Genomic DNA, 15476 nt, shown 5'->3' on the forward strand with positions numbered 1-15476 from the left:
TCTGGCGGGAGATGCTGAATTGGGTGAAGATGAGGTTGGTTGTCGAGGGTGAAGCGGAAGAGCGGCGGTCGGGGAAAAGAGAACCCCCGCGCCATGTGAGGGGGTGCCTTGTTGCCTGTGTTTCCCACCCTGTCCTATGATTGTCCAAGATGAATGGTGAATGAAACCTGGGAATCAGTCCACGATCGGTTGAAATTCCCGTCCAAGTACCCAATTCCATTCGCCGGTGGCCAAATTGCTTCTCCACTTTGCCTTTTAGCGCGCGCCATTCGTGTCAGTGGCACGTCATTCATCCTGTCCCTCTTGGCCACTATGGAGCACTACACACTACGGTGTATATAGAAGTAGAATGGGAAATTAGCTCAGATGGGGTCGTATAGTATATATGGGGATATTTTAACCCTCGTTCAACGTCACTACGTTTCTCATGCACAACAATAATTTCTCCCTCCTCAGGTCATGTCATCATGGTCATGGTCTGCGTCTATACATACGATGTACAACTTCTGTTCCGTGGTGTCTTTGACATCATCAGGCAATTATCCACCACGGGGCACCTAGTTCTGAATGGTATTGGTGCGTTTTCCATGGTGTTGGGGTGCATTATCCCTGGTTCATCGTATTTGACCAGAGCACCCATTATCACACTACCCTGGCCAGTGGTTAAGTGAATAGCTACATTCAAGTCGGATGCTATCGATGGTCAATGCACACAGAAGGGAACTATCTCAATGGCACCGGGATCCAGCTCAGATGCCGTAAAATGCTGCCCACTTATCACTATGGACCGGGATGATGCCCATAGAGAAACCGCATGTGCCACTGAAATGGCCGAAATGTGGCATGTCAGGCAATAGGCTCCTTTGGCCCGGTCCCGAAACGACGATCAGGGCTCTCGGTGGCGACGACTGGTTGATCTGCCTTGGCCCGGGTACGTTTTGCCACGCCGCCGCCGACAGCATATGCTGCGGAGACGCTGTTTCGGATGTGTGCCAAGCTAGCCAGTGCCAACTTTAATAGAACAGGTTGACCTGCCAGCTGGACGAGGGGTTCGTAGAATCCTCTATCTGCACAAATTCCCCAACCATGTCCTGGCCTTCAGGCGTTTCTCGGACCACATTATCATCGACCAGGATGCGCAAGCCCGCCGAGTTGATGCGAACTACTCGGATGATGTTCTCTGGAGGTATCTTCTGAATTCGAGAGAGTTGCTTCATGAAGTCCGCTAAGGTTCGTTGGAACAGGTACACGGCATGGTGGTAAGCCTCATTTTGGCCGTCGATACGTCGAATAACATAAAAACAGGCAACTATGAGAAGGTTAAGGGGCCATTTCATATATGATGCGTCTACGGTACTCACCGGCACGTTGATGGTTGCCTACACGGCTACGCATCGGTATATTCATCGTGGTTAATGGTCGGTTAGGAACGTTTCGACTGTCGACATCCTGGCTCATAGAGCTGACTGCTCGGGGTGACACGAAATGAGTATGTGCGACGCCGGAAGGGTATGGGTCCTTGTCTGCATGCTGCTGTAATACCCCTCCCCACTCACCATCCGTGCTTAGCTCCGAGGAGAAGTCTGTGCCGGTAAGAGGGCGCTCTGCCAGCAGAGGCCCGAGTAGGGGATTCGGCAACAGGACAGGGAACCGATCTGGATCGTCACGTTCATCACATGGCAGCGACAACAGGCTATATGGCTGGGAAGATGAAAGCATCATCCTCAGGACGAACAATACCTTCTGAGGATCCTCATCGGCGGCAGGATTGTCAGCGCCCGGAGGCTCATGCGTGTTGTGCATGTCGGTCGGAGCGAGCTGCTGTACGCTGGCCTCGGAGCCTCGAGCGACCAGAGGAAGTCTCCCGCGTTTCCGTTTACTGGAGCCACGGTTGCCGTCAGTCCCAGAGTGAGCGATGGACTCCTCGACACGCTGTATTGCCTTCTTGAGCTGTGCGATGTCATTCGCTATCTTCCGTTCCGACCCGTGATCTCGGAACAACTTAACCTTACAGCAAGAGATCTCCGGCGCACAGACATGGGACGGATCCTGAAGCAACGAGTCTGATGAAACCACTTCCGTCTTAGCGCATAGCCGGAGAGGAGCGCCTCTGACTCCTTTGGACAAGCTGAAGTCGGTGGATAGAAAGTTGAAGAGAACGTGTAGCTCGCAGCCAAATCGGCCCGATCGCGGATGACTGGTCCAGGCAACGCAGAATCCATCCAGTGAGGAGCTCTCCAACTCTATGTGAGTCTCAGCAAAGCCCATGGCGCTTGGCTTCACGTCAACAAATTCTACAGCCGCGAGCTTGGAGTTAGCCTCACGGGCCTCCGCCAGCCCACGCCCATCCATCCAAAGCTTCCAGGCCGCTACGGGGTCAGCACGCTGCTTATCATCGTCGAAGGAGATTCGGACATGCGTTCGATAACGGACGGGACTCGAGGTGAAAGGGGGCGCCGTGTCGACAACCGAGACTTTATATGCTTGGCGCCGATTGAGATAGGTAACGGGGATTTCGTATTCCTTGTTGTAGGTGGCTGTCGCTGCATGCAAGACCACCTGATACCGGAATGACGACGGGTGGGTGGAACTAATAAGGCTATCATCAGAATCTACCTCGCGCGGAGAGAAAGGGAATGGAGAGTTATACAGTGCCGAGGGATCGGAATGCCCAAAGCTCGTCTTCGGGAGGGGCTCCACAGGGTCGAGACCAGGATTGGGGTCCTGCAGCATGAATGATCTGGGTGAGTATGAGGGTTGTTGGAAGAATGGATTGGAACTTCGCCAAGGGAACACGGGGCGGCGAAAGTATTCGTTCTGGTATGCATCGTGTGCATGGGGGTCGGCATGCTGCCCACCAGGCATCCGCCCCCAGGGCGATAATGCCGTGGGGACAGATTCACACTCATGCATCGGAGTGTGCAAATCCCCCGCGGGGCTATGGAGTACCGCACACATACGACTCTTGAACAGGGTGCAGGAACAGTGCTGCCGACTCAACGGGGAGGACGCGAAGGCGGGGTTCGGTGGGAATAACGTCGGGCTGGGATCGAAAGTCGACAGGGCCTGCCCGCTGGCATTGGAAGCAACGATCTGGTTGGGTTGAATCCCAGTCTCAGGGATATACGAAGTGGTGGCAACATGGCCGAACTTGTTTTGGAAGTCCCTGATCAAATATTCATCGGGCTTTTGGCCGCTCCTTTTGATGGAGAAAGCAAGAACCAGGTTAGCAGGCGACTGCGGGAGTCTCGGAGTGAGAGGGAGGGAGTGACAGATAGCGTGAATACCTTTTGCGAAACATCGTGGGCGGCTGGCTTGTTACTATCGGGCAGTTATGCCCTACGAGTCAACCTTGCTTCGTTTTCACCCGTCTATCTTGATTTAAAGAAGCTGTTCCTGGGAAGAAAAAGTTCAGGGACCGCGGCTTAGTTCCGGTCAGGGTGAAACTCGGCATGGACTGCCACATTCTCCAGGGCAAAGGCAAACGCCAGAACGTTGTTTAATTGCCTGGAACGAACATCCGGTGGCACAAGCCCTATCCTATCCCGGATTAGGCTGGATATTAGTAACTGATTCTGATTGGGGCGGACGTCTCAGTCGCCACCGGAGATCAAAGCAGGGAGTCGGTTCGACCAGTGAGAGCCTGTTAGGAGCAAATGCCAACCCGTCTTTCATATTATTGAAGATCACTAGTCTCCGAGGTGGGGAGTTCTATCTCTGAACGACTGGTAAAGTAAAGTAACCAGAATAATCTGCGATAAAGGTGCCGATAACTGCGAGGTTCTCTCTCGGGCAGGCGGAAGGCGGCCTGCGCCGTCGCGTGGGCATGGTACCTGACTGTTGTTCTCTGATTTCTGGTATTCATCTATGGTAACCCTGAATTTCCGTTGCCAGGGCCATTTGGACAGTTCGACCTGTCATCCTTGGCCTGTACGTTCTCTGTCTGCTGTGTTGTCCTCGGACTAACCAATTGAGGCGCTATGTTCCAAGGCCTATCGACGCTAGGCCATATGCTCGGTATCTATACATTCTGTAGGATGTACCGGTATTTTCGATGCAAATTTTTCCAAGGTGCAAATCAATATAGGAAGGAGGCGTCGTCGGGATAGAGCTGGTGGAACTCCCGGGTCTTAGCGGGCGGAGGGTGCGGGAGGAAATATTGCCCTCATCGAATGACCGATCGCAGTATTCTTGACTGCCTCGGATGACTTGGCAAAGCAGATATCATTGGGGGATCAGGATCGGTATGTTCAGCCGCGCGAGAAAATTCTAGACGCAGGTCGCGGTGGCGACTGATATCATTAGTTCAGGTGATCTGAAGCCCGACTTGCCGCGTTCGTCGTTTCCTCCGTCCAGAGATTTCCAACCGAGCAGAACTACCCCAGATATGGTTCGATTCGATCGATTGATGTGGTTTTGTAACCGTAACATCGCGTGCTTTGCCACTGAGGATCGGATTAGTCAGGTATGCTGTTGATCAGCTTCGACTTTTGTCAGATGCCGCTTGTTGGAAGAAAAGCAGCCAAAAAGAGAAGCGAAAATGAACAGGACTAATGGATCGAGAAAGGGCGAGAAGATAATCTCGACGAAGATAACCATAGCTCACGGAATGGTGGACGTCCGTCGGTGGTTGCTCAGGAACCAGGAACTTCCATGCTCGACCGTGGATGCCACGACGCCACAATGAGGACAATCATCGTGTTCGCCACCTTATAGTCACGATCTAACGGGTGAAATCGCACTATCGAGATGGAATGATAAGGGGGTTGACTCGGCGAAATAGTTGGAGAAGGGATGGATCCCCGTTGGGTTTTGAGCAAGAGAAAGACCGATTTAATCACCGTCTCACGTGCATACTTTGCACACCGCGACATCAAGAGGCTCTCTCCAGTTACATTATGGCCTGGAACTGAAAAAAAGCTTGATTGCAAGGGTATCTCTAAACAATGTCTATCTTAAAATATACAAATCTTGTCGTCGGGTATATAATCTGAAAAAACGAAAAAGACTACATCACCTATCACTCTAACCACGCCTTAACAGACACAGCCAGATGATCACTCAACCACTGTTCGTTTAAGGGCGTCTCCAGATCGAAGCCATGCATTCCATCCCGCACCGTTAGGATGATCTTACTCTCCGCCGTCTGCGCCCTCGCCACCGCGCGAGCCTTCTGCACAAACTTCTCCACGCCGTCCACTGGAACGAAAGTGTCTTGTCCACCATGCATGATGGAGATGCCACCCCTGGGAAGCTTGACTCCTGGTTCATCGAGCTTTTCAATGGGATAGAAGCGGCCCCGTGGCTGGCCCTTCGTTCCGCGCTCGTACAGGCCCGTGAGATCCCCGAAGTGGATGGCGGCAATCATCAACTGGAAGCGCTCCAACGAAAGTCCAGTCGAAACGACATCCCCGGGTTGAATCTTGCTCTCATGATCACGCACCAACGTCGCCGGGAGAGGCGGTTCTAGCGGCGGCGGGCTCGGCCCACCAAAATGTACCGACGCCATGTCGATTGCGGGATAACTGCCCGTGGCGGCTCGGATTTCGTCGGGATGCGACAGTGCAAGGCTGATGCTCAGTAGACCACCGGCGGATTCACCGGCAGTGATGACTCGCGCGAAATCGAGCTCTGTTGGGTTCACGGAAGAAGACAGCAGGTCTGCCACGGTCGACGAGTGCAACCAGGTCCAGTAATCTTCGACGTCCTCGTATATCTCCGTGGAGCTGGACTCGGGCAGCAATCGGTGGTTGGGGGTAGCAATGACAGCGTTGTGCTTTGCCGCAAGCTCCAGTAGCCACGTGGGGAACCATTCTTTCATCAGGGAATCCCCGGTTATCTGGGTTTCGTTAGTCGCGGAAGGCTTGGACTTAGAAGCGGGGGATCACCTACCAAACCACCACCGTGGAAGCGTACAATCACCGGTCGTTTTCCGGTAAACTTCGATTTGGGGATCACGAAGTCCGCTCTGATCTCATAATCCTGGACTTTCTTGTATGCGGTCTGAATGACATCGAAGTTGGCGAATTTGTCGAGATTCGCATTAGAAGTGTCCATGATGTCGATGGGAGGGAATTCGGGTGGTCACACAGGACTACATACATCAGCTGGGATGAAGAAGAATGAATAACTGGGATCCCACGATGTTATCAATGGCGATGAAGCTGTAGCGCGTCTTGCAGGCCGAGGAGTTTGGCTGATTTGCACGGTTTGCACGGTTTGCGGACCCCCCAGAACAAACACGACAAACACCCCCAGAGACAGTCTCGTGCAACCGCTCGATTCCTTCCTTCTCCACCGTTTCACTCATTTGTCAGTGCTCGTCTTTCGCCAGACCCGAGACCCGAGACCGAGATTGAATGCAAACGTGCCAAGGGGGGGGGGGGCCGAATCGATTGACGGCGGAATATGTCTAATCTAGTCGGACCGACTAGGCAGCTGTTGCCTGGTGGACTTTGGAAACCGACCGGTGTCTGACTCACACATACCTACGGAGTAGGCTATCTCGAAAAGATTGGCGCCCTTGAACCCATCAGCCCCTCATCCAAGTCACTATCTTCGAACGTTTGCATCTATTGTCGCACGGGGATCATGTACCCGTTCTTTCAGACCGGGATCCGACCGTTCACCTCCAACAATCCCTCATGAAGGACATGTCTTGAGGCCACGGCCGCGTTTTCTCGCTGGAAGAACTCGAGTCTCCTCCCACATTAAACTATAAGCCGGCACTATAGTGCGGGGCTTCGGTATCTTCTCCCGAGGTACAGTTGTGATTTAAAAGGCCGTCGCTAGCTTGACAGCTACCATGCGCTGTATTTATCACCTGGCATCACTAGATACTCAATCTTGCAGCCAGTATGGCATCCAGTCGCACCGGGCCGATACCGACACTCCGAGGTCGATGTTTGATCAACGGATCAGCATCTGCCGAGTTACTTTACTGCTCGACCAGCCTGAGTTTCTGGGGCGGAGTAAACCCCCAGACGGGTGATGTGGTGGACCACCACCATCCCTTACGAGGTGAATGCATAGCTGGTCGGATCCTGGCTATCCCATGTGGCCGCGGGTCCTGTACTGGCAGCACTGTGATGCTCGAGCTCCTGCTCAATCACTGTGCTCCGGCGGGGTTGATATTCGAGCAGGCGGAGGAAATATTAACGCTAGGGGTGTTGGTAGGGAAAGCTCTTTTTGAACGCTCGATTCCCGTTGTGGTACTTTCGCCTGAAGATTTTCATGGTCTACGTGACTGGCAATTCGCAGCGATCGATACGGGGCGGGTTCAGCTTGGTGGCGTGCCTTTGCCAACCCCACCATTGCAGCTTTATCCTATAGGTAACCAGGTCAACCTTTCTGAGTTGGACAAAAATGTCCTTGCGGGGAAGGAGGGTGCGGCTGTGAAAATAGCCCTCAATATAATCCTTCAGTTCGCCGCCATCCAGGGCGCCACTCGTCTTATTGATGTTTCGCGCGCTCACATCGACGCTTGCATTTACACCGGCCCAGCTAGCCTCACATTCGCACAGACCTTTCAAAACCTAGGTGCCCAATTCATGATACCGACGACATTGAACTCAATATCCATTGACCAGCGCCGATGGAAGGAGCTGGGAGTTGATCCTGAGCTAGCATTTCAGGCCGGCACACTTGCCAACGTCTATCTTTCCATGGGCGCACAGCCCAGTTTTACATGTGCGCCGTACACTCTGGACACTGCGCCGAAGGAAGGTGAAAATATTGGCTGGGCAGAATCAAATGCGGTCGTTTTTGCAAATAGCGTTCTTGGGGCCCACACGCAGAAATACCCCGATTTCATTGATGTGTGTATTGCTTTGACCGGTCGGGCCCCTTCAGCCGGCTGTCATACAGCGGAAGGTCGCCGGCCGGATATCTTTGTCCAAGTGCCCACCGATATCCGTGCGATCGATGATTCATTCTATCCAGTCATAGGGTATTTGATCGGAAAGGTCGCTCAGCACCGCATTCCCCTAGTTTGTGGAGTTGAGCACCTATCCCCGCACCGCATAGATCTTAAAGCCTTCAGCGCTGCCTTCGCCACTACTTCATCCGCAGCCATCTTTCATATGAGAGGGGTGACTCCTGAAGCTGGACAATTCGCTAGCATGGAGTCTCATCTACCCCGATTTGAAATCACAGCCTCCGAGATCCTAGAATGTCGACGAGCCTTGAACTCCGCCACCGACCCATCTGTCGGTCTCGTTTCTCTCGGAAACCCGCATTTCGCCATCGAAGAATTCAAACGCCTATCTCACCTTACCGTGTCCCGGCAGAAATGTCCATCTGTCGAATTCATCGTCACTACCAGTCGTAGCACATATGAGCAAGCTTCCGCAGCCGGCATTATTGCCACTCTAGAGGGCTTCGGCGCGACAATAATCACAGATACTTGCTGGTGCATGCTCGGGGAGCCGGTTGTGCCGAAATCGGCCAGGAATATCATGACAAACTCGGGTAAATATGCCCATTACGCGCCCGGGATGGTCAATCGGGGCGTTCATTTCGGTAGCTTGGCCCAGTGCGTGAATGCTGCTTGCACGGGGCAGTTTATTGATCCGTTGCACAAGTCTCATTCTTAAATACTCGCGAATTTGCGAGGTTGCGACAATTGTTATGCTCTCTGGTACTATTCGAAATATATAACTTCCATAGCATAGCCTCTGTATGATGTCGACGTTCCAAACGCGGGGGCACCGCAGTCGCCAACGACTATGACATGAATGAGAAGATGCTTTCATCATTACAGATGGAATTATTGGTGCAGGAAGTCTTTCATGACATTGCCTACTTGAGAGGTGCCTGACGAAATTGCTTGGCATTTTGCCTCAGGCATTCAAACACAGACATAGTGTTGTGTTACGCGAGACCAAATAAGGCCAGACACCTGAGGCAGCAATATCTGGTTTCCCCCTTGAGGTATTTTATCCCTTGATGCAATGTCAACAAATAATTACACCTGCGTTGCACAAGATTATGCAGATCAGGGAATAACCTAATAGGTTATTGGTATAAAGTCTATTGGTCGATTACGCACATCGTATCTTCGGGATTTGCTTCCCAGTCAAGATGCCTAGCAACTGAAGGCATACAATGAGTGGATAACTATGATCGGTTGTGGGATATGTATGTACGTCGTGTGGACACGTCAGTGTCAAATTACGGCTCTTGGTATATCCTCTCTACATGATCACCTGAGTCGGGTATCGAGTGGACGCAAATGAAATGGAATTGCCATTCTTTGAACCTAAACGTCTAACATTGAAACAACATAACCCAGAGTCCTTACCCCTGATCAAATCAATCCTGCAATTTAAAGCAACCGCAAAATTTCTTGTATCTCCTTCGAAATTTGAGCAATCTAAGGTGACGACAGGTTAGCTCTTTCATAAAGGAACCCCTGAAAAAGAATAAAAACAGCCCATGCGACACTCACATTAGGGCTCTGCATCATGGTAAAATGATTCCCTGGAATAACTCTCATCACCATACGTTCAACCGGAAGTAATGCTTCCCAGCCACACGGTCCGAAATCTGTTCTCTTAGCCAGAATCCAGTTATCAAGTGCATAGGCTGAATCAGTCGACGAGCCATCGTCTCTCACGGATGCTTGTTCCTCACAAACTCCGTTTCTGGCCCAGAATACGAATACTTTAGGAGCTGCCTCTCCCGCCATAGCTCTCACAGGTTTGTAGTCCGAAAGATCCTCCGTCGCTATTTTGAAGTGATTCAAGACTTGCTCGCGTTTGCTAAGAGGGCTTCTCCCTCGGATATCACTGGGCATTTGGTCAAAAACGCCTAGTGCCTCAAAGAACTTTATTAGACGGGAATTCATTGGCGGGAAAATAGACGGGCACGGGGAATCGATTAGTAGAAGTAAGGCGACATGTTCTCTCATTTGCACTAGTCGGTTAGATGCCTCATATGCGTAAACTCCACCGATTGACCAGCCACCGAGATGGTATGGACCGTGGGGCTGATTCTCTCTGATGGCAGATATATAAATCCCCACAGTGGCGGCCAGACCATTTGTCTCAGCTTGTGGAATCTTGAGGTACGGACAAAAAAGTCCGTAAACCTCAAAGTCGGGGCTTAGGTTCTCGAACTGAGCATACGAGGCCGGAGAGCCGGAACCATCGGGGAAAAGAAACAATTGTTTATTGCTGGATAGGTTTGAGCGCCGCTGCAGGAGAATTACTTTGGCAGACGGCTCGTGTGAATCAATTTCCGAGTCTATGCGGCTAGACTCAGAAGGCTTGTGCATGCTATCAGCGCTTTCGAAAAGAAGCCCGGATGGAGGGTCGACGTCACTAATGTAGTCCCCTGTTAGGGCAACCCCCTGCGCCGAGGAGAAGTGGGCTTCGCCGAATGAAAATTCGCTCTCCGTGAATGGTTTGTTTATGTTCTCAGAAGCCGACCCTGTCTGGGTCCAAGAATCGGTTGATCTTGTAGGCCCATTGGCGCAACATTTTGCCGTAGGGTCTTGTGGTATATCCGGTCCCTGGCAAGACCCACCATGGCCTGTCCCCGTAACGTTGTCCAGAATGGCGAGGAGCTCACCAATGGTTACGCATTCAAGCAGGCATTGATGAGAGACTTCGATTCCCCACTCGTCTTGCAACCGGCTCGTGAGCGTGAGCGACATGAGTGAATCCAGGCCTAAGTTGAGCAGATGGCCGTTATCAGACAGTTGACTTGCGGGGAGACCTAGTTCTTCGGCAACCAATTGCCGATAACTATCCTGTGTCTTAGTGTCTGGTTTAACTCTTCCCTCTGGTAGACCCAGATGTGGCTGTTGCTGGGCTGATTCCTTCATCGCTGACGGAGAAGCGAGATTCGCCGATTCTCTGCTTGAGCCAGGAGCTAGAAGAAGCAAATTGAGGGCTTGACGTTTGATCTTCTGGAACTGGATATCTTCGATCAAGCCCACTACTGCGTTGTCGGATAAGATCCAAACGTTACCATCCATCAAACCGTTCTTCTGAGGCCACATATTGACGTAGGTTTGGTACGTCCTTCCAGCTTGCAGCTGTTTTCCGAGGCGCATTGCGCCCCAGCCTTGAGAGATATACACGAAGTCGGCGCTCTCTGTATCCTCGTTGGCATTCAGGGCGAATCCTGATATGTGGGCCAAGGCGTCAATCCAATGCGGGCCGTTCTCGCCTTGTAGCTGGACTTTGCAGGAGGCTTCCACACCGGAGTTAGCGAGAGCTACTTGGTCCATGAGTTGATATTTCGGTGCGTAGTCCACCAGGCTTCGAAACAAGCGATACGCTAATTTCCGAGTTATTTTACTGCTATTTCCGAGGGCAGCTAGTGCATCCAGTGTAGCGAGGTGCTTTTGCACCATGTAGGCATTTTCGGCCCATTCAGAAAGCCAATCTTCTTGTTTGCCAAGCTCCAGGAAGCAGCAGGCATGTTGAGTCTCTTTAAGTTCGCTCGCCACTGTGCTAAACCTAACTCGGATAATGTTTGAGTGTCGCTCTGCTAGCTCAACGGTAGTTCGAAGAACTCGTTTCTCATCTTCTAGAGAGCCAACTATGAGTGGGTGCGAGACCTCCATGTGTGTAATGTTCCGCCCGTTGAGGGGAATCTGAGCAGACTTCATTCGATTCTGCTGATGATCGGCCACATCAAGTGCAACTGTTGCATACAAGGACTAATGATATCCATTAACTTTCGGCAACGAGCCATTCGTATTACAGAGAATGAGACTCACGGATGGGCATAGAGCACAGCCATTCACCCGGTGTCCAGAAATCGCAGCATGGACCTTCTCATCTTGGAGGTCGGTCTCATAGACAACCGTAGCTTGGGTGCCGTCGTACTCATCTTTCACAACACGATGAAGATAATAAGACAGCTTTGTGCACTTCTCAGGGTTTATAGTTGTCTCAGGTGGATCTCCTTTCCGGAGTGACCAGTCGTTCCGATAATCAATCCAGTAGCTGGAGTTGTCGAACGCATAGCTCGGCAAAGCCAGAAGCCGATGAGCTTTTTCGTACTCTCGGTAATACTCTCCCCAGTTAACTGACAACCCTTTATCATGCAGCGCGGCCAGGCTTTGCACTAGAACTGCCCAAGAATCTTCGTTCCGGCGAAGTGTCGGCAATGTGCATGTGTCACGGCCTAGAGTAGCTTTGATCATTTCGGAGCAAATAGGGTGTGGTCCAATCTCCAGGAAGATTGTCCTGTCATTTAGAGCACCAGAGCCTTTAACTCTCTCCAACACAGGGGAGAATTGTACTGTCTGCCTTGCTTGTCGAAGCAGATAGTCAGCGCCAATCCGCTCTTCCAGCTGACCAGTTACGGGGCTGATGATTGGAACCTGGAGCCTCTCAAACGTGACCTGCTTGATTGCATCTCCAAAAGCCCCCAGAATGGGGTCAAGTTGAGCAGAATGGAAAGCATACGGAACTACAAGCTGTTTTGTCCGAATGCCCCTTTCACGTAGCCGAAACTCCAGATTGGCAATAATGCCGACACCACCAGCGAGAACAGTCTCATGAGGACTATTCAAGCATGCAATATCCACGCCTTCCATTTCCGTTGGTGATAGCCCAAGGCACTCATGCGAGCAGGAAACCGCTAACATGGAGTGGGAACGGACTTGACATCGTCCTTCCAGCAGACGAGCTCTACACCCTACCAAGAATACGGTGTCCGAAATAGATAAAACCCCACTCGTCTGCAAAGCGGCAAATTCCCCTAGACTGTGACCTAGGACCATCGAAGGTTGAATGCCCCAGGACCGCCATAATCGAGCCAACGCAATTTGGATGCAAACCAATCCCACTTGAATCTGTACTACAGAGAGCAAGTTGATGTCAGTGATGCTCCCGTCTATGAGTGATATAAACGGTGAGAAGCCCTTATGAAAAGCCAGTTGACTGAGAGAATAGATATCGGAGCGGAACTGCGTTGAGGTCATATAGAGGTCATGTGCGAGTGAATGGTAACTCGCTCCTTGTCCTGTGAAGACAAACACAACAGGCCGCAGGCTCGCTGGTGAAGGCGGGTAAATCTTTTCTTTTTTTCTCTCCAATGCTTGCCTGATCTCGGCAGTTGTCTCTCCAGTTACGGTGACTCGGAGGCCCTTGTGCATGCGACGGGCCATGGTGGTGTAGCCGAGGTCTCCCGCTAAGATAGATGGATTGGCGTCTATGTATTTGACCATCAGCTTGAGATTGTCATCGAGTGACAATGGGCTATGCCCGGAGACTGTAATAGCATAGGTCTGTCGAGGGTCCCGAATTGCGCGAGTTGATGCTGGCGGCTCCTGCAAAAGTAACGTAGTATTACCACCCTTGTCGGGAAAGAACGAGTCAGTGGTTCGATCCACCAAGATTCCTGAAGGTGGGCCTCACAGCAGCGCTGAAGCTATTGACAAGGATTGTCCTTTCCCTGTCTGTGGATGACTCGAACGGAGTTGATGTCGTGGAAATTCGAACACTGTAATCGAGCGTCAGCATCGACGGTTGAGGCCGACAAGTAAAAACCCTCACTTTGCTAACTCAAGGTCGGGGAATCTACGGTTGATCTCAGTCTTTATTCCAATATGAGGCGGTATTATTCTTTTCTCGAGCATCAATATAGCCTTCATCAAGGATGCTACTCCTGCGGACTTGTTCATTCTTCAGTGTGGAAACCCTGGACAGAAAGGGAGGCAGATACGTACAGCTTCTCCATGACCAATATTCGGCTGAACGACAGAGCAAATGTTAGATAATCGGAGGCTCATCGAATTGGCAAAGGGGTCTCATGTACCCACCTTGATCGAGCCCACGTAAAGTGGATTATCGAGCTTTCTTTGGCCAAAAGGAGCAACAACGTCAACCACCGACGCCACCTCGGCACTATCTCCGGCTTGTGTCCCGGTTCCATGCATCTCGACGTAGTTTACGTCTAATGGATCTATCCCAGACCTTTCAATAACATCCCGGAACAATTTGGCCTGCGTTTGGGGGTGGGGATGAGTAAGGCTCACTGCCTCCGCCGAATGATTCGTTCCAGTACCCAATACCACACCCAGTATGTTGTCGTTGTCGCGTTGTGCATCGGCTAATCGCTTGATTATCACGGTTCCAATTCCATCAGCACGACAGTAGCCATCTGCACCATGATCGAAGGTCTTACAGGATCCAGTCTCGGATAGGAAATGCCCTCGACTCAGTCCTGCGTAGAGATCCGGAGATGTCAGCACGCTCAACCCGCCAGCCACAGCAGTGTCACAGTGGCCACTCCGGATTGAGGCGCATGCTAGATGGATAGCTGTGAGACTGGAAGAGCAGGCTGTGTCAATGTTGTAGCTGGGCCCACCGAGATTGAAATAATAGTTGATCCGACCCTTTAAGTATAGTGGCGTTAGCGATCATGGCTTGAGCACAGGCTAAGGTAGGGGGTAGTCACCGGGCCAAATGCACGGAGTCCGCCTGTAATAAAGTATGTCCCAATTTCCTGTGCTGCATTGGTATCTCGATAGTCATCACTAGTTTGACCGTAAAAGGTTCCCACCCGGTCAAGGGCCGTTGAAGGAGTCCGATTCGGCACGAAACCTGACATCTCCAGTGCCTCATATGCAGTCATCAGAGCAAGGCGTTGCATCGGATCCGTCTGGGCAGCTTCGCTAGGGGACATGTTAAAAAGCCGAAGGTCAAATTGCCCTGGCTGGTCGATGAAACATCCATATGGTGTTGAGGAAGTATTCTTTCTCTTGAGTGTTGGGTCGACATGTTTGTTGATATCGAAGCGACTTTGTGGGATCTGCAGTAACTCATCAGCATACAATGTGAGGAGCGATTTCAAGCTTTGTCACTTAGGATGCCTACCGTTTTATGCATATCCTGGCCTGATTCCAGCAGCTCCCACAGTTCTTCTGGCGTGTCTGCCCCGGGAAATCGACAACCCGTGCCCACAATGGCCAGAGGAGCATCCAAAGATCCCGGTGATGGATTCCACTCTCTGACCAGGTCATGGAAATTATCGATTGAGATGGCAGCTTGCGTTTGTGATCTGAGTGCTCCTTCAATACCCCCCAACCCAGTCGTAGGACACACGGCAGTAATGGTGGGGGAACAAGGATTGTCGGCCAGATTACAGAAGAAGGCGAACTCCTCAATCACCAAGTCTAAGCAAACTGGTTCATGTATGATGCTCTGGACAGCGTCACCGAGGAGGTCAAGGGCATTATCCGCCTGGACGGAATTCCCCGTGCTGGCAGATATCACATTCCTCAAAACTGGCAAGCCTGCTAGAAGGTTGGAGCTAACATTGCATTCGCTTAAGAACTGCGCGAAATCCGACCCCAATCTCAAGTATGGGGCATGATAGGGTCCAAATATTGGAAGCTGTTTAACAACCTGCTGAGTAGCCTGTCTGGATAGATACTGAATGAATTGTTCCAAGGTTGTAGGCGGACCGCTGACCGTGACAGCTTGAGGACCAACAGCACTCACCCAGCACAT

The 15476-nt window shown here is 51.5% G+C and overlaps 5 protein-coding genes across 5 annotated transcripts; 1 reads left to right on the forward strand and 4 right to left on the reverse strand.

Annotated features, from left to right (window-relative positions):
- Positions 1 to 1013: 1013 nt before the first annotated feature.
- On the reverse strand, positions 1014 to 3301 carry LDX57_001182 (uncharacterized protein; the record flags this gene model as incomplete). The annotated part of the gene is made up of 3 exons (XM_046082822.1): positions 1014 to 1309; positions 1362 to 3199; positions 3288 to 3301. The coding sequence occupies 3 exons, from the start codon at positions 3299 to 3301 to the stop codon at positions 1014 to 1016; spliced, it is 2148 nt and encodes a 715-aa protein (XP_045938779.1).
- A 1719-nt stretch (positions 3302 to 5020) lies between these two features.
- On the reverse strand, positions 5021 to 6057 carry LDX57_001183 (uncharacterized protein; the record flags this gene model as incomplete). Its single annotated transcript, XM_046082823.1, has 2 exons — positions 5021 to 5839; positions 5893 to 6057. The coding sequence occupies 2 exons, from the start codon at positions 6055 to 6057 to the stop codon at positions 5021 to 5023; spliced, it is 984 nt and encodes a 327-aa protein (XP_045938780.1).
- Positions 6058 to 7088: 1031 nt separating this feature from the next.
- LDX57_001184 (uncharacterized protein) lies at positions 7089 to 8594 on the forward strand (the record flags this gene model as incomplete). Its single annotated transcript, XM_046082824.1, has 1 exon — positions 7089 to 8594. One exon carries the CDS (start codon positions 7089 to 7091, stop codon positions 8592 to 8594), a length of 1506 nt encoding a protein of 501 aa, XP_045938781.1.
- A 731-nt stretch (positions 8595 to 9325) lies between these two features.
- Positions 9326 to 12556, reverse strand: PKS1_1 (polyketide synthase; the record flags this gene model as incomplete). The annotated part of the gene is made up of 3 exons (XM_046082825.1): positions 9326 to 9373; positions 9449 to 11671; positions 11732 to 12556. The coding sequence occupies 3 exons, from the start codon at positions 12554 to 12556 to the stop codon at positions 9326 to 9328; spliced, it is 3096 nt and encodes a 1031-aa protein (XP_045938782.1).
- A 1215-nt stretch (positions 12557 to 13771) lies between these two features.
- PKS1_2 (polyketide synthase) lies at positions 13772 to 15476 on the reverse strand (the record flags this gene model as incomplete). The annotated part of the gene is made up of 3 exons (XM_046082826.1): positions 13772 to 14359; positions 14422 to 14775; positions 14841 to 15476. 3 exons carry the CDS (start codon positions 15474 to 15476, stop codon positions 13772 to 13774), a joined length of 1578 nt encoding a protein of 525 aa, XP_045938783.1.

This window comes from Aspergillus melleus, assembly GCF_016097325.1.
Source record: "Aspergillus melleus strain CBS 546.65 chromosome Unknown contig1, whole genome shotgun sequence".
Lineage (NCBI taxonomy): Eukaryota > Fungi > Ascomycota > Eurotiomycetes > Eurotiales > Aspergillaceae > Aspergillus > Aspergillus melleus.